The sequence below is a fragment of the Lipophrys pholis genome (genome assembly GCF_963383615.2).
Source record: "Lipophrys pholis genome assembly, chromosome: 15".
Lineage (NCBI taxonomy): Eukaryota > Metazoa > Chordata > Actinopteri > Blenniiformes > Blenniidae > Lipophrys > Lipophrys pholis.
The window spans coordinates 19934252-19959082 of NC_137642.1; the positions used below are offsets into that span (position 1 = coordinate 19934252).

The following is a 24831-nucleotide window of genomic DNA, read 5'->3' on the forward strand; positions in this document are numbered from 1 at the left end:
ATTACAAAATAACCACAGTTTGAGTTTGGGTGGACTTGAAATTAAATATTCTCCAAATGTCTAAAAACATACGCCAGGTGTCGGTGAAGCTCCACCCGTCCAGGATGCCAAGTGTCCACCACCATCTGGGACCACCAGGAGGCGGCCTGTCGCCTTAACGCTGACAAAGTGGGAATACCGTATGAAGGAAATGCTTGATTATTATATTTCTTTTAAATTGGGAAACTTTATTTGAAAACTAAAAAAATATGGAAGGAAAAGTACAAGCATTGATTTATAAAAACTAAAAACCACATGGTTGTATTCAGCAGGAGCCCGTCAGCCTGACAACAGCATCTTAAACCTTCAGAGTTTCCCCGACTGTGAAATGTAGAAAAAGAAACGGGAGAAACTTAAGACTCTTACTTTGTCCTACTTGGATCTTAATTTTGAGCCATTTTATTGTGTCAAATGAACAAATGCCTTAAAGCAGATCCATGTTAAAAGTCAATCTCCAGAAAGCAGAATCGTTTCAGCAGAGGACCGATCCGGAGAGAAGCTCCGACCCAAACCTGGAGCGGCTCATTAGAGACGCTCTGGATGTTCTGCCGGCTTGTTTTGCTCTGAGCGATGAGCCGTCGCGCAGCAGCACTAACTTCTGACTCTGCATGAAGTCCACATTACTAATGTCACCGTTCCTTGCTCTTGCGAGCGGTCCAAACTGAACGGAAGTCTTTAAAGCTCCTTCGTTTCAGTTCGTCTTTGTACGCTTCGACTGCGGAGGGTCCGACTTCTCGTCTGTCTTTTTCTTGGATACCTTTGGTTTTCTGGAATCCTTGTCCTCGGGATCGTAAAGGGCATTCCTGACGAAGCGGGAAGCTGCGCCTCTATCCAGGCGAGCCGCTTTCTTCTTGTCTGTGATCTCCTTGACTCTGTTCATATATGTCCTTATTCGCTCCTGGGTGGAAAAAAACAAGTGAATAAACAGGAGTGAGAAGATGAAGTTAAAGTTAGAGTGAGTGAGACAATTATGATACATACCAGTTCCTGTTTGATTCCATGTTCTCTGGGATTCACTCCTTGTGTGACCAAGTACACTATAAACAAGAAAACAGTAGGAATTAAATGAATGGGGGGAAGAAAAAATAAAAAATGTTGTCAAGACGCCCAACAACAAACATGGTGCTGCACAATTCAAAATACAAGGACTATCTAAAATAACGTGTTTGCTAAGCTTGAGTCTGTCTGATTATAAATGTAAAAGTCCTCAGGAAGGGGACACAAACTCCACGAAATGGAAATTGACATATGAGCAGAACCAGAGTTATACTTCTCACTTTTTGGTCGATTTTCTGACCAAGGAAATAGCATGAAAACTTGAAATTCAGAATAAATTAACAATCTTTTTTAGATTAATTCTTGGAAATTAGCATCATAATCATACTTATTCCAAACAAACAAAAAAGGCACTTACTCCAGAATAATGAGTTTAGGGTGTAGGCAGACATCAGATCCAGTTTGGCTTGATCCAAAGGGTCCAGCTGGCAATAAAACAAAGTTTCAACTTGTAGAAAACATCTTTTCTTGGTGTGTAGAAATGGTGGTTTATTCTTTCCAAAGCAACAAATATGAATATGAAATATGACTCAAAACAAGAAAAAGTGTCTTTTGGTTACCCCCCCCAAAAAATATTAAGGATGTTAAGGATGGCCATGAAATATTAATCACAATTTATTTATTTTTTAAATTGTATTACTTTTGTATTTTAAGATGAAGGTGCATTCAGGTTGAAATGTTCAAAAAATATGTTATTTGTCAACACGAGTGTCACATGAATACATCTAGTTACATTTCGAGAGTTGTTTAAATTTCACGATATTGCACACATGCACATACTAAACAGGAGCTGGTTGTATGCGACAGAATAATAAAATCAATTATATAATCCACGCCTGCTAAACAACCTTAAAAAATAATAATTGATGAAGACTTAAAGCATTAAAATCGATGTGTGCATGTAAAACAAACGCTTTATTAAAAGGCAGAACTAGATCACATGAAAGAAGAGCACCTAAAAGCGAAGTGAGGCGAAGTTTTTTATGTAAACATTCTAAAATAGTCACAGAAGAGAACGATGCAGAACAGAGTAACGAGAGTAACGCGGGAGCTGAAACCTTCTGCTCTGTACCTTCTGCAGCGGCTCGTTTCTGGGCATCGAGATCAGCTTCTCTATCATGGTCTTCATGGAGTTGACCGACGAGTCGAAGCCTGTGAGCTGTTCGTCTATCTCGTGGGGATAATCCTCGGTGATGCTTCCCGTCTCCATTTTCCTGTCAAATTTCACAACAAGCCATGAGACGAACTGGAGGATAAAAACACCAAAAACACACTCGCTGGGATGAAATGATCTCTATAAATCACGAGAAACAACATCTACAGTAATTTAACTGCGAAGCTCCCGCTGTTTTGATGTGCGCGAGGCTATTAAATACTACATTTATCGCGAATTTACCTCTTCAGTGCGCCGCACGCGTTTGCCGATCGGATGTGACGTTGAGAAACAACAGAAGCCTGTTCCGCTTCTGGAGCGCCCCCTGCCGTTTGGAGGAATCGCTAAACTATAAAGAGTAGTACACTTTGTTGATTAAAGAAATTTAGTTTTTATGCCTTTTTTTTTTAGATACTACCCATATCAGCAAAGGCAAAATATAACAATACTTGAGTGAGTAAAAAAAAAAAGACATTTAGAGAATCAACCCAATTATTGTATTATTGAAAAAAAAAAATGTGAGAGCAAAGATAGATGTTTGATAGCAAATAGAAAATCTCTTCTTATTCTTCTTCATTATATTATTCAAGTTATATTAAAATCTTAATTAGATTTAAATGAAGATACAAATTAGCCTCTCTTTATTATGAATTTAACTGGAAAATTTAATTAGGTAGAAAAGTAAAGCAAATCCAAATAAAATAAAAACTCTGAAACCCATGCTGTTTATTGTTGTTTTAATGTAATGTCCTTCGTCTTTACTGAATACTGATGTACAAGAAACACTCACTTTTCTTCTTTTACATATCGGTGCTTTAAGCTGAAATTAAACTGTAGAGTGTTGTGTTATTGTAAAGTAGCAAAAATAAAGGGAAAACATTGTAGAAATGTCTGTATAGTTATATAGAATAAGAACATACATTATATCAGTTGGGGGGTTCTGTATGTTTCACCAACATAAGATATGTAAAACACACACCTCTTGCTATTTTCTATTACATACCTTTTGTGTTTGACCAGAAACTTGTATTTAGTCTGATTGTGTATGTATACACATTTATGTCTACTTTCACACGTCAATGTGTACTTACACATACCTATGTGTACTTATTTCAACTTGTGGCCTACACTAGATATCCTGGTAACTGAATACGGAAGTGAAGTGCGAGCGATCCTGACCGTTGCCCTGGCAACCGAGCCGCTGTAAGTGAAGCCGCATTGCTTCTCTGATGTTTCTGGTCTGGATGTGAGACACGGTATCTCTACGCTCACAACACAGAGACTCTGCCTGATGGATAACTGTGATTTGGAGACGCTCGGTGTGTCCGCCGGGGAGCTGCGGCCGGAGTTCAGGCCAGAAATCACTGAATACAAGGTGACAGTGGAGAGCAGCGTCGACACGTTGACTCTGGACCCAATCCCCAGTGACCGTGGAGCTTCGTACAGCATCGTGAGAGAGACACCGTGCAAGCTGAACGCCCCATGCAACTTTCTTCTACAGTTGACCCCAGTGTTTAATGTTTCAGCTCCCCGGTGGCGGTTCCTGCACCGTTAAAGTGCAGGATGGGCTGAACAGGGTAGAGATCGAGGTGGTAGCTGAGGATGGCACCCTGAAAAAATACAGTCTGGAAATCAACAAACTGTCGGCGAGGATCGCAGAGCTCAGCGGTCTGAGTTTGGAAGGAGACATGTCACTTCAGCCTGAGTTTTCTTCCAGGGTCTTTGAATACAACAGTGAGTAGACACTATTTACTTTACTGCTTGTAAATCACATGACAGCAATTTTTTTCCCAAATTGAGCAAAACAAATTAAATATCCATCCATCCATCCATCCATCCATCCATCCATCCATCCATCCATCCATCCATCATCCATTAACAGTGCCCATAATGGCCTGGAGGAAAATCAGCTCTGGCTCCATATCAGAATAGAGGGATAAAAGCAAACAGATGCTCGTCACTCATACACACACAAGAGTACATTCCATTGCACTGGTCCCTTATACAATATATTGCACATTAGTTGTGTTTTCTTTTGTTAAATAAAGTGACTGCGGTGGGGTAAATACTGTCTAGTCTCTTTGTTGTTGTTTTTTATTGCCCTGTAGCATTTTCCTGATGGCAGCAGTTCAAACTGTGAATTTCCAGGTTGTGATCTGTGCCTGATAATATTGAGGTGCTCTGATGTGTTTCATCAACCCCAGCACTTCCAAAAGGAGATCGCATCAGTGTTTAATATTGCTCATGCCCCCACTGTGACCTTTCATTTCCCAGGTGTTGTTCCATTTCACTGCAACAACGTGACTCTGCTTCCCAAGGTGCCAGACAGAAACATTAAAGCCGCAGTAGATGGATTGAGCGGCTCTCAAGCGGTCCCATTGAATTTTGGAGACACTGTGGTTGAAGTGTCAGTGCGCTCAGCAGATGGCACTGTTTCCCAGGTATGGGCGGACACGAATAGATGACTGTGCATAATAAGAGCTGCGGTTTTTCATGTGACTCGAAGTTGCATGTGTGTTCAAGTATGTGTGAAATATAGTCAAATATGCCAAAAGAGACTTTCATTTCCCCTTTAAAGAGCTCACTTAAATCCCACAGCTTAAAGTCTCACATGCTTTCGTTTTCAGGAATGCAGTTTGTTTGTTTCCCGTTTCACAGAGCCCGTTTGTGCTGCTCCACAGATTGCCTTTATCTTACCTGGTGTCTCTTTAACCCGGCCAGGTGTACACAGTGTTGGTGACTCGAGAGTTGCTTCCCGTGGCTGTGACCTTCAGCGATGTGAAGCCGCAGCTGGAGTATGAATGTCCCGTTTCCCTGAGTGTTTTTTATAGGCCCCTGTCAATCAACTTCAGGTGAGACGCTCTGCAGCAAACAGCGTAAAACGAGGCGCTGATCAGGAAGAAATAGGGTGATGCTTGACGAAAGATTAAGTGAAAGAACCTTGACGCCAGGAACATACAGTATGAACCACTTTCATGAACTCCAACACCAATTCATTGAATTCCAAACCCCATGTAGGATCATTTCGCAACCCAGTTTTCCACGTATGTATGCAATGTTGCACTGCCATGTCCACTGTCCTTCTGTTCTTACATTATTTTACATTCTTTTGTCACTTTAGCATTTAAAAAAGATGATGAGCACCCATTACTCTGGGATCTGATATATATATATATACTCAGTCTGCTCGTTTTTATAGCGGTTCAACAGTTGCTGTGTGGATAAAATGTAATTTCCTCCTTATTTGTAGTGACCCAAAGAACATATTCTCGAGGCCTTATATTGAGACGCTGGCACGGAGATCAAACGTGGACCCACTCAGCGACCGTCCTCTGGGAGACGGCTGGAAGGTCGTTGAACTGGACCTTGACAAGAGGATGTCGGGTTCACTGGTCAAGTGTGTCTTCTTTTATCGAGGTGAAACGCCGAGTCTCTGCGCCTCAGAGGAAGAAAGAAACACGTCTGAACAGAGCCGCTGGGGAGGCAAAGTTGCTATTTGTTGAATTGAAGGTCAGCGGGCAGTGTAATTGACCTGCTATTATTTCGGCCCACAGTCAAGCAAAAAGCAAGTAGCACGGAGAAGAGGGCGATAGTGGCCTGCTCACCTTTCCAGACCGAGAATGTCACATCAGTGGACGCAGAAAAGAGAAGCCGGCGAAAGAATTATTGAATTATTTCTGCCTTCCACAGCAGCTCGTACTATGAGAAATCCTTGTGCAACTAAATTGTTAATATGCAGGGTGAACTCTGCCTCACCTCTCCACAGTCACACAACCTATACTATCATGTAACATGATGGCACTGTAGACAAAGATTATGTTGCTGTAATGAGGGGGATCTTATTACTTAACTAAAACCTCGTGTAACTCGCTGCCATTGGCTGCAGGCTGGATGTCGTGTTTGGATTTCAATGCCATCAGGTTTTCTATTACTCTATTTATTATCACAAATGTTTATTTTCTGGACGGCCTTGCAGCCTGAACCGGAGGTGGAAGAGCCGAGGATGCTGAGGTTTTCACTGGGAGGTTTGATAGGATTGAGAGATAATGTTAGAGAGATGATGTTGAGATGTCGGAGAGATGATGGATCTGCCAGGCAAGAGGAGAGGAGGCCAGTTGAGGAGGTTCAAGGATTCAGTGAGAGAGAGCATGCTGGACATTGGCTCCATAAAAGCGCATACAGAAAGTGTTTGAAGAAAAAGGATCCAGAATTAGGATTATGTTGGAAGAAGAATAAAATAGAAAGTTTCAGTTCAAACAATCAAACCAAACACACACATTTCTATCATTTCAAAAGGATTTTTCAGAGAAAGCGCTATAATGGTATTCATCTTCTGTGTGTGGTACGTTCGGGCCTTTGATACCTTTTTTTTTTTTTTCTATCAACGAAGGATGTGACAGTGTGCTGAAACTGTCCGAGCTGGGGTCACACTCTCTGGACTGTCCGCACAGGCCCTCGGGGGAACTGGATGCAAAGGTCAGTATGAAAGATTAAGTAGCACTCTGCAATGCAGGAATCATTGGTATTGACTTTGACTCCACTCATCCTTTATTTAAAAGTCACTGCTCCTTTCACAGTAAATAAGCACTGGTTTAACCCCTGTACTTAAAGTAGCTTGTATTACAGTCACAGAAGTATTCACAGATCAGCCATAACATTATGACTAACGCTGATCACGGAGCCCTCACCTTGGAAATCATACAGCTTGAAGTATCTGCAGCTAACATCCTGGTGCTTAATATCACAGAACACAGAGGTCTAATGGAGTAAATGTCTTCATGAAACAAACGTTGGACCCACACAATGTTATAATATATCAGGGGTTTATGGTTGCTTGTACTTTTTTATATATCCCTATACTGTATGTGGACTCAGAATGTTTTTGTCTGATGAATGTACACCTTCTTTAGGATGTAACGGAGACAGATTGGTATAAGAAGAAATGTTTGGAGCTCGAGAAGGAACACATTTTTGAGGTAATTATCTGACGACATAATCGTGCAAAGCTTTACAATATTAGTTGAAGTTCATTGCTACTTATACCATCAACAGTTTCGAAGACTTTAAAGATCTCTCTCTGCAAACAGCTCTTTATTCTCTATTTAAAAACTCTTTCACCTGTTTTCTATGTCTACTCCAGCTGCGTAACTGGGAGAAAAAACTACAAATGCCAGCGGGAGTGGACAGTGTGGAGAAACTTTGTTTGTTGGCCCAGGAGCAAGTGAAGCTCTACAGACAGAACCTGCCCAAACCAGGCATGTGGCACCTTTTTTTTTTTTTTTTTTTACCAGAGTGATCGCAAATCAAAGAGACTCCAAGTTATCGATTAAAATCTACTCACGACTTTTGATTCACGCTGTATTTCCACCATCATTTTACACTTCTTCATACTACTTTCTTTGGACGATGATTAACAAATCCATGATACAGAGTATAGCAATTTTAAATACATATATAAAAATCTGCACTTGGTACTTATAATTAGTGTTGACTAATCTGTCTAAATTAATAGAAGGTTTCTGGATTTCCCATCGATGATTAACACGACAGTCGGTTGAGTATTTAAATGCACTTTTGGCTAGAGGACATTTTCCCAGCCTCGTTCTGGCAGAGCAGCTCAACCCCAGCTTTTTAAAAAATACATGAGAATGGGCTAGTTACTGGTTGCCTCTGAAACTTCCTCTTCCCACTGACGTGCCAGGCACTCAAGTTACTGCTCGTATTTTCTCAGCTACTTGCGCCGTGCTAATTGTTTGATGACTCTGAGAAGTGACATTTGAGACTGATCCCAGATGACTGGATGAGAGTCACTGGAACTGAGGGGAGGAGTGACACCAGTGTGTGTGTGTGTGTGTGTGTGTGTGTGTGTGTGTGTGTGTGTGTGTGTGTGTGTGTGTGTGTGTGTGTGTGTGTGTGTGTGTGTGTGTGTGTGTGTGTGTGTGTGTGTGTGTGTGTGTGTGTGTGTGTGTGTGTGTGTGTCTTTCAATGCAGCAGAACACAAAGATCATTTTGTATCACATCATGTTTATGTTCACGGCCATTAGAACATGTTGATACACGTCTTTATTGTAGTTTGTGCCAGGTAAAACAATTCTATTATAGCAGCAGCTGCTGAATGTCTTTGCTGGGCAGGATTTTTGATATTCCCTGAAATATTAAAATTTCAACGCTGTGACATCCGTGTAGTCTAACAGATAAAGAACGCTCCTGCTCAGGGAAGTTACTCCCTCTGAATATTTCATGCCAAAGATGCATTCAATCGTCGAAGAGTGAACAAGCAGGCAGCCAAGTGGGCGACCTTCTTATTTCTGGTTACGCACGACACTGCACAGTATCTTTAGGATGAAAATAAGATTATTTTAATCTCAAAAGTGAGACTTTGTGTGCAAAACACGGAATCAAATTCAAACAGCTTTTTGTATTTTGTCGCTCTAAATGCAGTTACAACATACTTCTCCATCCATCCATCCATCCATCCCTCAATCCCTCCATCCCATCCATCCATTCTGAAATTAGAATCCTGTTATTTATCTAGGGACTCCTGCAGCAGTATATAAATACATGAAAATGTTCTTTTACTGTTATCTACTTTGTGCACACCAACTAACACTGTGCTTGTGTTTTTTTTAATTCACTTTTCCCCACAGGGGACCTGTTGAAGTGTGAAGATGAGCGGTCTCCTCTGCACAGCCTGGAGCAGGCTGCTGTCTACTATGCGTCAGCCATCAGCCTGAGCTCCAAAGAAGCCAGGCTCCACTTCCTGCTGGGTGTCGTGCTGGAGGAGCAGCGCTACGCTGCGGAGATGTACGGCCTTGATGGGAAGGTGAGAGATGGCCTCTTTGTGTTGTGAGATTGTATGTAGATCATTTCTCTGACAAGATGCAGGTCACAGCATGTTTTTAACCCCTTACCTCCTGAATTCATTGGAAATTATGTAAAAACTCAAACTGTGTTTTTGCTTTTAAGTTGATGCTAAATTAAATCAAGTTAATTTGAAGAAAGCACACCGAGCACTTAGATTACGTGTATATACATTTAGTATGATGCAAATGAGCAACACTGACTCCTAAATGATTACAAAGTGCTTCTACTAATCCTTGTTAAGTGCAGAGTGTGCTTCAAACCAGCATTAGTAGGATACCATTATCACCTCGGCTGCATTAGGATCAGAAGCGGTTTGAGGTGAATTCGTGACAATAGGTGTTCAGGGGTTAATGTGTTTGTAATTCATCCCGCTAGAACACATATGGAAGATCAAACACAATTCAAACATCATGAATTGATGTTGCATTGTGAATTTACCTTGTCGCCCTCATCTTAACATTCATCACAACCCAACACCGATAATGGACGACATTTCAGGTGGAAAATAGTGCTGAGATATTAGAGAGATCTATTTCAAATCTTTCCTCCTTCATCTGCAGGCGAACAGAGACAGAAGTGAGTTAAGCGATGCCAAATCAGCAGCGCATCAGGAGGACATCCTGGCCGTATGTAAGCTCCACGGTTTCCTTGGCACGCCCACAGTGGAGAAGCAGCTGCAGGCCTTGGATAAAGAGTACCAGCTCCTCAAAGAGCAGGGACAGTCCACCAAGGCCGACTACGCGCAGACACTCTACATCTGGCTCTCCAAGAAAACTGGCAAGGTAACTGTGCCACGTGTCACTTTTAATACAGCTGAGTGAAAGAGGTTCATTTGCTGCCTCTAGTTGGACAAAAGCAGGGCCGAGTTAGTAGGAAAAAAAAAGCTAAAAGTATCATTTCTGAGTAGCTGCACCTGTCCCATCACTGTCTCCGCATGAATGTGTCTGTTGGTGATGAAAGCATGTCTTTGTTCTCTGTCAATAGTATTTAGCCCTCTTGCTTCAGTCATCACTCACCAAGTAAATCACAAAGAGAATTAGACTCCCTGCAATGTTTTCGACAGGTTAGCAGTGCAGCCCTGCAGGATGAGGAGAGCTGCATCCACCGAGCCCTCCTCAAGTACCTGGACGCCTGGTCTCTGTGTCCAGACAGCTGGGAGTACAACCTGCATGTCGGCAGGCTGCTGCTGCAGCAGGGGAGGAGCGGGGAAGCCCTGCAGCACCTTCAGAGTGGCCTGGCACTGCGCCCTCTGCACCCTGCACTCAGGTGAACTCACACAAGAGTTGCTGGCATCAAATAAATTCCATCTGGAGCTGAAATAATGGCAACAGTGTTTTCACATAAGGATCTCACAATATGGACAAATTCAGTGAGAGAGAGAGAGAGAGAGAGAGAGAGAGAGAGAGAGAGAGAGAGAGAGAGAGAGAGAGAGAGAGAGAGAGAGCTGTTTCCTAGCATCACACTGTTCTGTCCTCACTGGATCGCTGAACCCAAGTGCTGCAGATTTGGGGGATTAACTGCAGAGGAAACGGACTTGTAAAAATTCATGCTTCTAATATGCTGGGAGACAGCCAGGTGCTGTCACAAATTCAAATCAGCGAATTTCCAACACCTGCAGGGCACTGGTCGTCCTATTATATGAAATATGAAATAGTAGAATACCTCGATTTATCTTTTTTTTTTTAGCAACAGTGTTGTACAAACTATGGCTCAGGTACTGTAGCTAAGTGCAGTATCACAAACCGATGCATTCGAAGCATTTCTGATCTTTTCTGTCACGTCAGTTTTGAATAAACTCGCAGCCTGATATCTTAAATGCTCAAAGAGCTTTGCACGATAGGACATTATAGTATTATTTGTAATGAACTTGTGACAGAAGTGGAGCATAGAGGGACCTCAAGCCTGATCTGCGGGGTCTACATCGACGTATAAAACAAGGCTGAGTTTGTCTTCAGGCGCAGCCCTGTGTTTTGTTCATGTTCTCAGATTCTTCACCGGCCTGGCTCTGCTGCACAACGCGACTCAGGACACAGAGAAGGAGGCTGCTCTGTTCTTACAACAGGGACTGGAGCACTTTGTCAGCCAGCGCTGCAGCAAGAGGTCTGTGTGTGTGTGTGTGTGTGTGTGTGTGTGTGTGTGTGTGTGTGTGTGTGTGTGTGTGTGTGTGTGTGTGTGTGTGTGTGTGTGTGTGTGTGTGTGTGTGTGTGTGTGTGTGTGTGTGTGTGTGTGTGTGTGTGTGTGTGTGTGTGTGTGTGTGTGCGTAGTGGAGGTGGATGCATTTAGTGAGAGAGGGAGAGAGTGTGAGGGCATGACAGCAACAGTAATGTACTGGGATGTTCTGTTTGAGCCTGCAGGAGGGAGGAAAGGATGGTGCAAAAGATTGTTGTACTCCACAGAAGCACGCTGTCATACTACCTGCTGTGTCATCCATAGTTTGTGTTTCCAATTTTAGGACCTTTAAGATGCCTAATTCTATCTGGATGTGCTAATCTTGACTGGATTATTATGTGCTGCTGTTTGGTCTCCAGCTGGGTGGGTCAGGACCCACCGGACACTCTGTCCAGCCGCAGCGCACAGTTTCTGCGAGGTCTTCTCACTCTGGGCCAGCTGCAGGAGAGGAACACGCTGACTGAGAAGGCCCTGAGTGCTGAGCAGGTCTACCACATGTATGCTACACGAGCTGTATAATAAAATACAAGTCAGAAGTTTGCTGGTTGAACCCCCACCCCCACCCCCCCTCAGCTGGCTCATAGTTCCAATTAGCTGTCTTGCTCATATCCATCATAAAACGTGTGATCCAAAGAAAAATCTTAACATTCCACAGCGCCAGCCAGTTTGAGTGTTTCGGCGCTACATAAAACCCCTGTTCTCTGTGTGCTGGAATGCCTCAGTGTAGCGGTGCTGGCTGCCCAGAGTGTGAGTCAGTGTGTGCGTCGTGGTGAGGCGAGCAGGCAGCTGGAGTGGGTGCTGCTGGATGCTCACTTTGCCCTGCTGCAGAGGCTGATCCAGCAGGGTGAACACCAGGCCAGCGCTGGCACTGAGCGGCAGCTCCTGGTGGCAAAGAGATGCCAGGCTCTCACAGCCCTCATACGTCTCTCCACTATTACCCCGTGTCAGGAACTGCTGGACATGCAAGAAAAGGTAAACAGCTATAGTTGTGGTTTCAGCTTTTGATGCACATAAATGGCAAGACGACACAACTCAGTGTTTTGTGATAAACTACTGTGGGCCGGTGTGGCGCATCTATACTATAGACTGCTAATATCTTAGCAGAGGTGGCACTAACACAGTCTTTATACTTAAGTACACTCACAACTTTGTTTGTTTTTTTATACTGAAGTGGCAGAATTTAAGAGGGAGGCAGTCGTTACATCAATAAAGATCAAATGCCAATACTTCCCTTTTTCTGTTTTATGACATGAATGTGCTTCCAAAAAGAACTTTTATTTTTATAGGAATTTATGGTGTTATGTATAAAGTCCAGCCAGGGTGTTGCTTGTATCTTCATTCAGAAGACAATTTAATTTCTGACTCAAAACTATGATACAGGTTTAATGAGGATCCATGTCAATAATGTGGTGCGCCCATGCTGACAAACAAAATGTTTACAATAATAATACTTATACTAGGTGCTTGAGCACATGTGTATACATATACAATATGTGCCGACGATAACCTAAAAAGAGCCATCCACATGTGTTGTTAAGTAAAGATGTTGATTCAGTACTTTTATGTTCACCAAAGTTCATTTTTGTACACAAGTATCTACACCCATCCATAAAAGCCTGGTGTAAGAGAATTTCATTCCCTGTCTTCCACTTCTACTCCTCTTGCTTCCGCTCCACATAGACATGCCAGCTCGCAGTAGTGACCACCCCACGGAGCAGCCACGCCCTGTGTCTCCTGGGCCTGGCCCAGCTCGCTCAATACGACAACAACCCAAACTCAAGCAGGTCGAGGGGAGTCCTATCGGACGCCTGCCTGAGCTTCCAGGCCAGCGTTGAGCTGGAGGACAAGTCTCAAAGTGGAGAGCCACCCGAACAGCTGAGCAGTAAGTGTTGGTACATTTGACAGGTAGAAAAGAAAAAAAAGAGCGAAAAACACGCCTCAGGAAGTGACCTGAAACTACTGAATGTGAGAAAACAACTTACACAATCATTCAGTAAGTTGCTCAACAAGCCACAGCTTGTTCAGTCTTGCAATGTCACTTAATTCCACACGTCTGCAGTATAACAATAGATGAAGCTGCAGCAGAGGCCAACACCATTACTTTAAACAGTAAATGTGATTGGCACTCTAACACATTAACTTATAGCAAGAGCAAAACTCTAATACAGTGACTCACTACTGCCATCTAATGCACAAAGATACCATTATTTCAATATTGCTGTACCTTTAAGGTCACGATGTGACATGGGATTATGGCTGACGAGTAGAGAATTATAAAGACCAGTCACCTAATCTGACATGACAGTAAAACATCTGTGCATGTGACTCATTCTACATCCATGGATGTCGGGAAACACTTCACATACAACTCGTAGCCTTTTGGGAGTCATCATCATCGCCACATTACAATCTTTCCTGTTCACTCAGCGCAACAGTGGTGGCAGGACCGGCTGGAGGCTGAAAATGAAAAGTCTGCCAGGCAGTCCGTCACTGAGCCAGCAGGAGTGAAGGGGCCTGGTGACAAAACTGCTGCAACAAGAGGAGCCAAACGTGGAAGAGGAGGGCCAAGTCAAGGACGGCTGGCTGCCGCTGTGCCCAAAGGTCCGGCTCCAGCTCCAGCTCGGGCCCCTGCTCGGGTCCCGGCCCCCAGCAGGGGAGGGAAGGCTGTCCGGCCTCCAGCAAAAGGCCCTGCAGCCAGGTGAGTCACGCTGCCAGCCTGCTGAGTCAAGTGTTGGTTTGTCTGTGGATGATTAATACTCATTATTTATTTATTAACGTATGATTTCCTGAGGATATTATTCATCTCTATATAGGTATACTCCTCTTCCTACCCACGAAACCTGGTAAAACTGCACCAGCAGACAATTAAATGATCAGTTTGTGATTCAGTTACATGAAAATGATTGTCCAAACTGTGGATTTAGTCACTCATGTGGAGACCAAAATGTTGTATTCAAAGAGATTTTGCATGTTTTTAGAGGTCAAAGTTTGTTTTTTATAATTAGGTAAGACACTTAGTTTTGACAGTTAATGTTAGGGTAAGGGGAAAACTACTTTTTACTGGGGTCCAAATGGAAAACTAAGAGTGTTGTGAAGGGGCTTGCTGTAACATGAATACATCTCCTATGTTACATGTTTTCATAAGTCACTTCTTCTTCATGAGTTATGTCTGACTTTAGAGATGCAAACTTGCTAAACCTTCAATACAGTGAGGATAGATAAAGGGATGCAACAACAGTGGAAACATTCGCCTCCGAAATGAAAGCAAATCCGTTGTATTACAGGCCCGTTTTGTTCAGGGACAGCCACTGGTGGACCCAGTGAGTAGGTGGGCCTTGCAGTTAATACTCCAGCCAATGTAGACGAGAGTGTATGCACATGATCAGACCTTGACATGCCTGTCAAACTCAAAGTGTCTGTAGAGCTCCGTGTCCATGAATGCGTCTGATTTTGTAATTCACGTTGCTGCGCCTGTATTACACCCTCTGTCCTGTAGGGGGAGACCTGGAGCAGCTGCCAAGACTGATAGATCAGCTAAGCCTTCCAGCAGCAGTGCAAAACCTCAGCTCCTCGTCAACAAGTCTAAACAGGACTGTTGCTCTGATACTGTTGAGACAGCAGAGGGTAAGGCATGGCGGAGGCATTCAAGCTGGCAATCATACTCAAGAAAAACCTCTCTTCTCCTGGGTCTCAGTCTGGAAGATGTGTCAATGGGTTTCATGAGGATGGAAATGGAGGCATTCATACTCAAGTTCAGGAAAATGAATGAAATGCAACAGAACATTGGAGTCACTTCCAAATATAACTGTGTCCTCATAATTGCTAAAACAAAGAGGATAATACAAGGCGATGCATTTTCTACTTGGATTTGGTGCAGAAAGTCATTCTGATTTGTCCATGCGTTAGTGTCACAGTCTGATGTGGGAGTCAGAAGCGAGGAGTCGGGTCCAGTGAACCGCCGGTCTCATGTATCAAGGCTGGGTCTGGCTCGAGCTCTCTCACGGTCCGCAGACACCCTGGACCGGACAGGGCCGCTCTACCGGGAGGTCATCGCCATGGCGCCAGAGGTCACACACACACACACACGCACGCACGCACGCAAGCACGCACGCACGCACACACACACACACAATCACACACACTCACGGCTCCCAGTGCAGCTCACAATGGCCGTAAAACAAGATTACATCATCGTTTTCACACCCACCCGAGTGAGTGATTCCAGCCGCGGTGATTAATTCCACTGGAATGATCACTGTTACTGTTTTGAGTTACATTTGTTTTGTTTTTTTTCTCTTAAAGGTGGTCTTACTTTCTTAGCTATTTATTACAATAATTTATTTTGATATAAGTTGAAGCAGTCGATGCGTCACTGATAATGAACCCGGCTTGAGTCTGGTTGGGGGGCTTGTCTATGCTGGGTGTGCATGTTCAAAAGCATGGATTTGAGTCAAATTCATCACATCACATTGTGAGTATGTCTAAAACATAATAAATAAATAAAAAACCACTGATAATGAGATAACCTGCAAAAGCTGTAGAGAAAACATTCCGATACAGAGGTTTACAGGTGCCAGATGTCTGATGTAAAGTTCATTCCACTGCTGCAGTCCGGATCAGATGATTAATCAATCTACTGGCTGTTCAGGTCCACGATGCGTACACTGAGCTGGTGCAGCTGCTGGAGCCGTGCGACCCTCGGGCCGCGGTGGAAGTGTACTGCAGATTCCCTCTGAAGCCTGCAGCTGATCAGAGCTTTGATGACGCCTTCATCACAGGAGAGATCATCCGCATGCTGATGGAGCAGGAGCAGTTCGATCACCCGCAGCTGGAACCCAGCCTCACAGCGCACGGCAAAGTCATGGGCCTAAGTAATCCCCGTTTAACGTTACAAGCACGACGTCATGTAGAGATAAGTCTCGTAAGAAGTGAAAATGCAGCATTATTAGCGCCGCACGCCGCACGATTACACTGAGACATCAGCAATTAACCACTGGATTTTCTATTTAGTGTCCAATTCTAGTGTAAATCATTATTTTCTCAGTAGGAGCTGAACTATATTTAACAAATGTGTTGTATTGAAATCATGCAGCCAGACCCATGTGACATGCCATGTCACGTTATTTATAGCGATGTATCACATTCAAGTGATGCCAAGGTCAGATAGACGGCATGACATATGACACACATAAGGACATACATGCAAACTGATCACAGATATCATTCTCGCCACGGGGTGAGCTCGGTTAGTTAAGTTCATAATGTCACTCAATGGAATGTTTCATAGGAATTTTACAACTTGAAATGTCATGGCTTTGGTGCTTTAGCTTTGATGTGTTACTTATTGTGTTTGCAGGTTGCATTGAGAAATACATCGACATTCTGGATGGAAAATCCATGAACAAGCTGCTCAGGAGTGTCTATGCAGGGATCCACGACCGGCAGGAGGACGATCAGGAGCTGCGGGACTTTTTTAGGCTCAAATGCTGGCTGTGATAAAGTTTGTAAACCCCTCCAGTCAAAGACTGTCTTTGTCGTTTTGATGTTTTCACTTCATACCGATCCACATGCTTGTTTCAAGACATTTGACAAGTCCTTTCTTCTCCAAAGGGACATTTAATGAATTCTCAATAAAAAGTATATCAAAAGTAGTGACATTTACAAGAGACAAAATTGCAGTTTCACTGTTAGTGGAACAAAAGACAGGTGTCCCAGTAGGCCTCCTGCTGCAACACCAAACTGAAAAATGACATTATTTCCAGCCAGAGGGTTTATGAGGTGGAAATCTTATGATAACATGGAAATATATATATATATATATAAGATGTATTTGCCTGCAGTGGCTCAGCCAAGCAATTCCCAACCTTTAAGTTTACTATCATCAATCCCTGTCGGGGCCTTTTGATTTTACACCGTGTTGAGTTTGGCGACGATGAGCACGCGGACTGACTGGTCAAACCCTGAACACACACACAGGCCCTGCTTGTCGGGGCTCCAGTCCAGGCTGGCGATGGGCTGAGTGGACAGCGTGACGTTCTGCAAGAGGTTGACGGTGCCGGCCACGCCCACATCCACATCGTCACAATCCTTTTTGCTTCTCTGAGCAGGATATTCACTGGAGAGAGAGAGAGAGGAAAATAACATTATTTTATTTATCTGTAATAAAAAATGAAATGTTATTTTACAAAAACGACTTGTAACACGTGAATGGCTTTATTATTCACTTACTATTTCCACAGATGTAGGTTTCCTGCTCCCCCTGCAGTCATGAAGATGTCCCTGTTTTGAGGCATATGTCTCACCTGCCAGATAGTTGACTTATGAGCCTAAAACAAAGAAAAATGATTGTTAAAAACACAAACAGCATGCCACTTATTTTTAAATAGTTGTTATATGCAGTCCAGGATATTATTTGATGTATATTTAATATATCAAGGTTAAACTTATTGATATTTCCAGTGTGATCTTGTCTTGTCCCCGTTTCCATCATCACCAATGCCTGAATTCATATGGAAAAACTGAATTGCCTCAGATGGAGGGGTGGGGGTCTTTCTGTGTGGAGTTTGCATGTTGTCCCTGAGGTTTGATTTTCCTCACAGTCCAAAAATGTAGATTTGGGGTCAATTGTTGACATTAAATTGCCACTTGTGGAACTGTGATGGACTGGCAACCTGGATTTAGTTGGGACTCAAACATTGATAAAGTGATAAAAAAAGATACATTTACGCTCTTTGTTTATCACGCCCCGAATAGAACCTGTTTGATCTTTTAGGCCAAAACTCTGTGGGAAGCGTCTGAATCCACATTGAAGTGCTGGCTGTTGGTGTCCCAGAAGAACTGACTAAATATTTAGAAAGCCTCGGCCCCTGATCCCTCAGACCGAGCCAACCCTCGGTGAGCTGGCCGGAGCACTAATGCAGTTTTAAGTGTGTTTTTCTTGCATTTTACCATAAAATAGCCACACTTGTTTCTCCTCACTGGCCCGGTGTCATTTTTGGCCGGTGACAGAAACCCACAGGAAAAAAACTTAAGACAAACACGGACCCAAATCACATGCAGCTGTGAAAACGTACGTCCCCATTTTCCTCTGTACAGTTCACATGTTAGAATAACAAAAATAACAATAATAACCTTTTGACATTTTCCCCGAGCGCAGGAGCCAAACGTCCATCTGGCTCGCTCCACCCAGGTCAATTACCTTTTCGGAAACGGAGGCGAAGCCTTTGGTGGGATGCTGGGTCCGCATGTCGAAGACGTGGAACTTTCCCTCCAGCGAGGTGGCCACCAGCTTGTTCATGTTGATGTCTTTCCTGTCAAACTCAACACAGCATACCTGCACGGGATGCCAGAGAAGAACAACAACAAAAGAAAAAAGACATAACACCCAGTGCCTGGATATTTATCGCTTGACGTGCCTTCTCTACTAACTACTTCCCGTATGGGAGAATACGTTGAATGGACGTGATGACCTTTGGCGGGGGAGGGGGGGGGGGGGGGGGGGGGGGGGTGATGACTAAGAGAGACAGCTGTGTAATAAAATCAGCGCAGGCTTTGTATGTGGCATGTGAAGGGAACATTCACCTCAGACTTCACTGTGGCGTTATGTGCGGTCTAAATGATGGCGGGAAGTCATTTTGAGCGTCTTTCGGTTTCAGTTACGATTCAAAAGTCTCGCCGCAGACGAAATGATTTCTGTTTCGACAATTTAGACCGAACGTGCGGCCAATAGGGCTCAATATGGTTTGTGGGATGACTTTGAAAAGAGTAAAATAATCCAAGATAAGCTTTTTTTTTTTTTTTTAAATTGACGTAACCTTTGTGTCCAATTTGTCCACTGGGGGTCGCACTGTTCCGTAAAGGTCAAAGTAAAGGTCATAACACGACACCGAGACCCAAAACTGAACAGCATGTGGCAGCAAAGCTCTGTGATCGTGATACGGCAGTAAAATAAAGCAGCGTTACTGTAGCAAACTGGCAACGCAAGTGAGTTTGTGAAAACATGCAAGCTAATGGTAAATAGCACATTTCAGGTGGCTTGGGATAGATTGGGTTAAAAAAAAAAAAAAAAAAGAAAAGAAAGAAGTATTTTCAGTCTGTAGTTGTGTTTCTTTCATGAGAACTGGGGACGTTTTGGAGCTAGCTGTATTTTTAAATTCACAAGCAATGATTTTACAGGCCAGGCCTGAACTAAAATGAGTTTGACACATCGGGTTTCAAATGATTACAGAAATAATAAACTCTCAATTTTCTGTGCTTAACTTGCATTGGTTCAGTCATGCTGAGAGCTTGAATCCCCAAAAATCCTTTAATAGACTGTAATTTTCATGATGTGCCTGTCTGAATGCACACTAGCTTTTGCTTTCTTTTTAATTTATGAAATCGTCTAAAAAAGAAAAAAGAAAGAAAAAGGTTTCAAGCCACAGAGATGACTGATGAATGATTCCGCCTCACCCCGTTTTTAATGTTGGTTTCCCATCGTAGTGACATGTTGCGGAGGTCAAAGAGTTTGATGTCACCGTTGTCGTAGCCAGCACACACACAGCGGTCCTGGTCGTTGAAGGCGTGACCTGAAATGCATATTCACAGAAATATAGGAGTGTTGATCTCAGGTCAGCGGCATGGCTGCTTGACTTTTCACCTTGAGCACGTCGTACCTCACCAGGAGGCACATTGAGGACAGAGTGTGCAAGAAAACAGCATGTGCTTATGCAATATGGAAGAAGAAATGAGTACTTCAATATAGCTTAACAAATAAAGCCAATTCCTCTAAGGTAGTATTGATCCAAGGCAATATTGCATTTCTGGGATGAGCGTGGACTCATAGCCAGGATAGTTTGTGGTGAAGAATTTGAAAAAAAAAAAAGAAGAAAAGTTATTTATAACAAAGTGAAAACAAATGTTTGTAAAGTAATTCATTTTAACTGTGTAGCGTAATGGAGATCTCCCTAATACAGTTGACATGTGGTTCATCAGTACAGAGACGGTACTGGATGTCACAGGGGAATTCAGATTAAATGCATCAATAATAATAGAAAGAGTATAACTCTGCTTGGTGAAAACAAGCTCATGAACTCCACCTGAAGGCATGTGGGAGACGGTTCTTTGGTCTGATGTGACAAAAATGTATGTTTTTTTTTTAACCATCAGCCTAGATGACCAACACCAAACACTTCTCATCACCGAAAAACACACCGAAGCATGGCGGTGGCAGCATCACATTTTAGGGCTGTTTGATGGTAAACGGGAACGTGAATGTAGGAGAATATCAACACATTTTGCAGGACTGCAATTGAGAGATAAGAATTTTTTTTCTTTCCAACAAGACAACAAACCCAGACATCAGAAGAGCCACGCAGACGGTTCCAAGAAGACGAGCTCAACGTGCTCAAGTGGCCAAATCAAAATTTCGACTTTAATCTAATTGAGAATTTGTGGCTGGATCTGACAGAGCTTGAGTGTTTTAGTGGAGAAACCTTAAAGTGTAAAGATCTTTTTGCCCGAGTGACAACTATCAACATAAAGTCAGAGCTGCGACTGAAGAAAAAGGCACGTCTGCTAAATACTGACCTGAAGGTGGAGAATTTTCTTTTACTTTTTCAAATTCTTGCAAAAAGGAGCTAAATTATACTGACCAGGATTTTATAATCAGAGCAAAACCTTTTAAAAGCCCTGTGTCTCTCCAGTACGGAGTACCCCGAGTGATCCATCCCATAATTATAATAATAAGATACATTATGGACGAAGTGGAGAGCAGGAGGCCTGTCGTGATCACGTTTCACAAACCAAATGCGACGGTCCAGCAGTCTCTCTTGGTTTCTCCCTCCACAGGCTCCATGTTGGCTACAGGCGAATCCTTTTGTCTCGGGTCCCACACTTTTACTGTCCCTGCAAAAAACAACAACAAAAAAACAGGGGAAAATTTAGTCTTTGAACAATAACCCAAGAGCGTTGTCAAACTTTCATCTGTCTCACCGTCTCTGCTTCCAGTGACTATTTCGGGTGCGCCGTCGCCAATCCCCAGACCGCCGACACCGTCGATGCTGTTCACGATCTCTTTGTGTGCTTTCACCGAGTACACGGCCGCATCAGGTAGCTCCAGATCCCTGCAGACAAACAAAGCATCAGTGCTTAGAGAGCACGCTGCCCCTGAAGGCAAAGCAGTTTATATAGCACTGTTTTCACAAATGGCAATTCAAACTGCTTCATAGAGAACGATGGACTAGTTTTCACTCTGGACGTCTTTCCTGCTACAGCCGGGATTCAAATTTAGGTCAAGACTTAACGTGATGTCCCACCAGGGCAGGGTTATATTATTAATCAAATGAAAGCTGGTAATATTAATGGGAAGTCCGTCCCATTAAACCTTTATTACCATAATCTGTATTGCCATCTCCATACCTATGTGGTAGCCAAGCCCCATAGCATCAATTTGAGCTAGAATGTCAGATTGAGGCGCCCTCTACTGGTCATATCAATCATAACAACAGCAATGTAGGAAGGCAGGAGGCCAATTATAAATAAACTCATGCATTTAGGTATTATACAGATATGAGGAAGTTGAGCTTGTTAAAAGAAATAGCAAAACGGACTTGAAGTGAAACATTGTATGTTGGGAGAACCAACAAAAGGAAAAGAAATGGTGCGTGGGATAAGCTAACCACCACAGTTAATTCTGTTTGGTCAGAGGAGAGATCGCCAGCAGAAATTTTACAAAAAAGTGTTTTGACGTTAAACTCTGTGCCAAAAATCCCAGGTTGGACAGGGAGCTGGATGTTCTTCTTGTCTCCCACTCCTATACAGGCCGTAAATCACAACATTGATCCATTAATATTTGTTTTGGGAAGCAGTACCTATTGGCATAGGCGCTGATCCCATGGATCCCTGAAAAGGTTGAGCACCCACTGAAAAATAGTCCATCAAAAAAAACTAAACAAAACTGAGTCTTGGCTGGAAATCGAACCCCAGCCACCCACGTGACAGGCGAGAATTCTACCACTGTACTACCAGTAACTACGTGCGTGACATTGGTTTGTTAAATGCTTCCGTGTCACTCAGCGGAACCCGGTGGAACCCACAAAATATATAACCTGGCGCCCGCCTACTGAGGAGTCACTTTGAAAATGTGTTCCCTGCCGAGCGCATGGTTCACCAAATCATCCAACAGCGCACGATGAGCCATTGCACTTAGGTACAGTTCAAATACCTGTCACAGCCTTTCACACCACATACAATACATCATTTTCTATCTCGATGAAATTACAAATTAAACATTCAATTAAAAGAAAGGGAATATGTGTGGCGTATGAGCTTACTGAGCACCTGTTGTGACAATCTTAATGCTTTCTATCTGTAGTTTCACTATTCTACTATTAGAATATGTGCGTAAGCAAGGTTACAGTTGTGCTTTTATTCACACACATTCCTAAGTATAAGTACAAGGTGATAAACTCCATATTATCACAGACACAGTCACTGTGTGTACGCACCTATTATAAATTAAGCCACAGGAATCTTTCACACACCTTAACGATGCAGACAAAGCAGTATTTGTTATTCACAGACCAGGAAGTAAAAAACAAAGTCAAAAGGCTTTTGATCGAAAATAAAAGACTGACATTAATCATCCATAGTAACATGTGTAGAATGTGTAGGAGTCCAGTTATTTACATCAGGTGCTGCACACAGTGTGACATTAGTTAATAGAGTACCATATATTGAGATTCCCGTCAAAGTCCCCAGTGGCTATGTGTCTTTGCTGCAGAGAGGTGGCCCCAAATGTCCCACACTTTATGGGTTTAGGTTTCTCTACCTGAAAGATATGAAAGACAAGAACATTTTTATTTCATTTGAAATATATTTGGCCGTTGTGCCTCATTCATCCTGATGCCCGGAGCCTGGAAGGTTTTCACTTGTTTACTCTCCTTCAACTGTTTGTTGATGCGTGCCAAATAAAGAGCTACATACTCTACTTGTAGGGACATGTCAGCCGATTCTGTCATACTGAAGAGATTATGCTTTCTTTTTACACTGACTTGATCCTGATCTTGCTGGAAAGACTCATATGTCTGAATGGCTGCATCTTACACTATAAAAAGTGTATTTCCACTCGCACACAATTTGAACAATGTAATGCAATCCAAATCAACACTCCTGCAATGGATTCCACTCTTTTTGGCAGTGTAGGTTTCTGCTCTAGCTTCAAGAATGTAGCATACTCAACTCTGTAAAGACTAGAGATTATAAACTGTCCAAATGACCCTAAAAACGAGGCTGGTGAATGCATGTGCAGCTACAGGACTGTTTATCTTTTAGCAGCGTCTTTGGGCCCCTGGAGTGACGGTGACTGAAGCGCCACTGAATAATATGAATTCATACACAGAAAGCTATAATCGTCAAAGACGCACAAACACTAAGAAGAAACCCTTTCGGGCAGATTTGTTTTTGGTTCTTGGCCCACCAGTGTATAAAGATATTCTGTGGGAGAAATTTTTTTTAACTGTTTATGGTTGTTCTATGCCTCTGTGTGGATGTTACATGGCCCGCACATTTGTGATTTTGTGTTGATGGCATTTTCTGTTTCATTTTGATAATTTTTGTCTAAAGATAATCCCATTTATTTTTTTGCTTTTTTTTTTTTTTAACATTTCTTCACAAATTTTCTAAGTCATTTTTGGTCTCTTCATCTCTCTGGAGTTAAAAGCGTTTTAATTTGTTGTATTTAATTTTAATCTTGATGTCTCTTTTGAGTGACACCGTGTCATTATGTATCATTGTACATCACTTTGTTTTTTTTTTACCGTGAATCTGGCTGTTCTGCATCTTCTTTAGAGACATTTAATCTAGATTAGTGATCTATTTGTATGGGTTTGTATTAAAAATGTCTTCAGCATCTTTATTCTCATACAGCTTCCTGTTGAAGCCATTTTCAATTTAATTTTCGGGCATTTTCGCTCTGTTGTCTCGCCTTAAAGGCATTTTTCCGTCCCTTGATGATCATTTTTGTTCAGATTGCTCTATGCTGACAGTAGCTGCAGCATCACCTGCAATATAACGATTATATAAAAGTCTATTCAAAACCTTTGGACGAGGACGCTGGCTGTCTTCTATGTCTCCCGTTGTCATGGAAACAAGCTAGCTAGAATTTTCCAGACAGCAGAGACAAGATAGTTCCTCTAAAAGAGATTGTGTTTGTGTAAAATGGGACACAGCACCCAAATAGAGTGTTATGTGGCTTTACCTCCTTGATTAGCTGCGCTTCTCCGTGCTGAACTTCATAAATCTGCATAACTCCGGTTCCTCTCGGAAAGTTCCCCACACACACAAACTTGGCACTGCAGGGGATCCATTTGCTGTCGAAAACCGTGTAGTTCAAATTCTTCTGAATATGAGCAATAATCTGAGGCTTTGACAGAGGCGTTGACATCTCTGTAAGAAGAGATATAGTTGGTAAAAATAAAAAGAAGAAGCCTGAAATCGCCTTTAAAAGTAGGAAAGAGAAACGATATATGTACAGCAAGCTGCCAGTGCCAAAACAAATGACGTGAGGACCC

The 24831-nt window shown here is 42.8% G+C and overlaps 3 protein-coding genes across 4 annotated transcripts; 1 reads left to right on the forward strand and 2 right to left on the reverse strand.

The window, feature by feature from the left end:
- Window positions 1–214: 214 nt before the first annotated feature.
- Window positions 215–2546, reverse strand: c1d (C1D nuclear receptor corepressor). 2 transcript variants are annotated; one of them, XM_080481178.1, is made up of 5 exons: window positions 2492–2546; window positions 2168–2341; window positions 1454–1520; window positions 1021–1076; window positions 215–937 (listed from the first exon to the last, which is right to left on the reverse strand). In XM_080481178.1, the coding sequence occupies exons 2-5, from the start codon at window positions 2303–2305 to the stop codon at window positions 731–733; spliced, it is 468 nt and encodes a 155-aa protein (XP_080337304.1). In that variant the 5' UTR covers window positions 2306–2341; window positions 2492–2546; the 3' UTR covers window positions 215–730. The 2 variants fall into 2 exon arrangements, with proteins under 2 accessions (XP_080337304.1, XP_080337303.1); XM_080481177.1 differs by having other exon boundaries at window positions 2168–2309; window positions 2492–2538.
- A 993-nt stretch (window positions 2547–3539) lies between these two features.
- LOC308120463 (uncharacterized protein) lies at window positions 3540–16801 on the forward strand (the record flags this gene model as incomplete). Its single annotated transcript, XM_080481078.1, has 19 exons — window positions 3540–3698; window positions 3775–3982; window positions 4523–4689; window positions 4970–5100; window positions 5499–5645; window positions 6700–6724; window positions 7389–7503; window positions 8896–9071; window positions 9673–9894; window positions 10176–10378; window positions 11099–11212; window positions 11641–11778; window positions 12004–12253; window positions 12962–13163; window positions 13709–13979; window positions 14778–14905; window positions 15188–15348; window positions 15930–16152; window positions 16638–16801. 19 exons carry the CDS (start codon window positions 3540–3542, stop codon window positions 16775–16777), a joined length of 3180 nt encoding a protein of 1059 aa, XP_080337204.1. The 3' UTR covers window positions 16778–16801.
- An 82-nt stretch (window positions 16802–16883) lies between these two features.
- On the reverse strand, window positions 16884–24821 carry dnaaf10 (dynein axonemal assembly factor 10). The gene is made up of 8 exons (XM_080482046.1): window positions 24519–24821; window positions 22990–23090; window positions 21254–21384; window positions 21065–21166; window positions 19733–19848; window positions 18480–18614; window positions 17510–17607; window positions 16884–17396 (listed from the first exon to the last, which is right to left on the reverse strand). Exons 1-8 carry the CDS (start codon window positions 24702–24704, stop codon window positions 17189–17191), a joined length of 1077 nt encoding a protein of 358 aa, XP_080338172.1. The 5' UTR covers window positions 24705–24821; the 3' UTR covers window positions 16884–17188.
- Window positions 24822–24831: the final 10 nt, after the last annotated feature.

Bases quoted from the DNA above. Each gene is read 5' to 3' on its own strand.
- c1d (XM_080481178.1), bottom strand. From the start codon at position 2,305: ATGGAGACGGGAAGCATCACCGAGGATTATCCCCACGAGATAGACGAA. The intron at 1,077-1,453 runs GTAAGTGCCTTT...TCTTGTTTATAG, and splicing joins CCTAAACTCATTATTCTGGA to TGTACTTGGTCACACAAGGA. The intron at 938-1,020 runs GTATGTATCATA...TTTTCCACCCAG, and splicing joins ATGGAATCAAACAGGAACTG to GAGCGAATAAGGACATATAT.
- dnaaf10 (XM_080482046.1), bottom strand. From the start codon at position 24,704: ATGTCAACGCCTCTGTCAAAGCCTCAGATTATTGCTCATATTCAGAAG. The intron at 21,385-22,989 runs GTACTCTATTAA...GTTTGTCTGCAG, and splicing joins GACGGGAATCTCAATATATG to GGATCTGGAGCTACCTGATG. The intron at 18,615-19,732 runs GTGAGGCGGAAT...CATCCCGTGCAG, and splicing joins AAACCAACATTAAAAACGGG to GTATGCTGTGTTGAGTTTGA.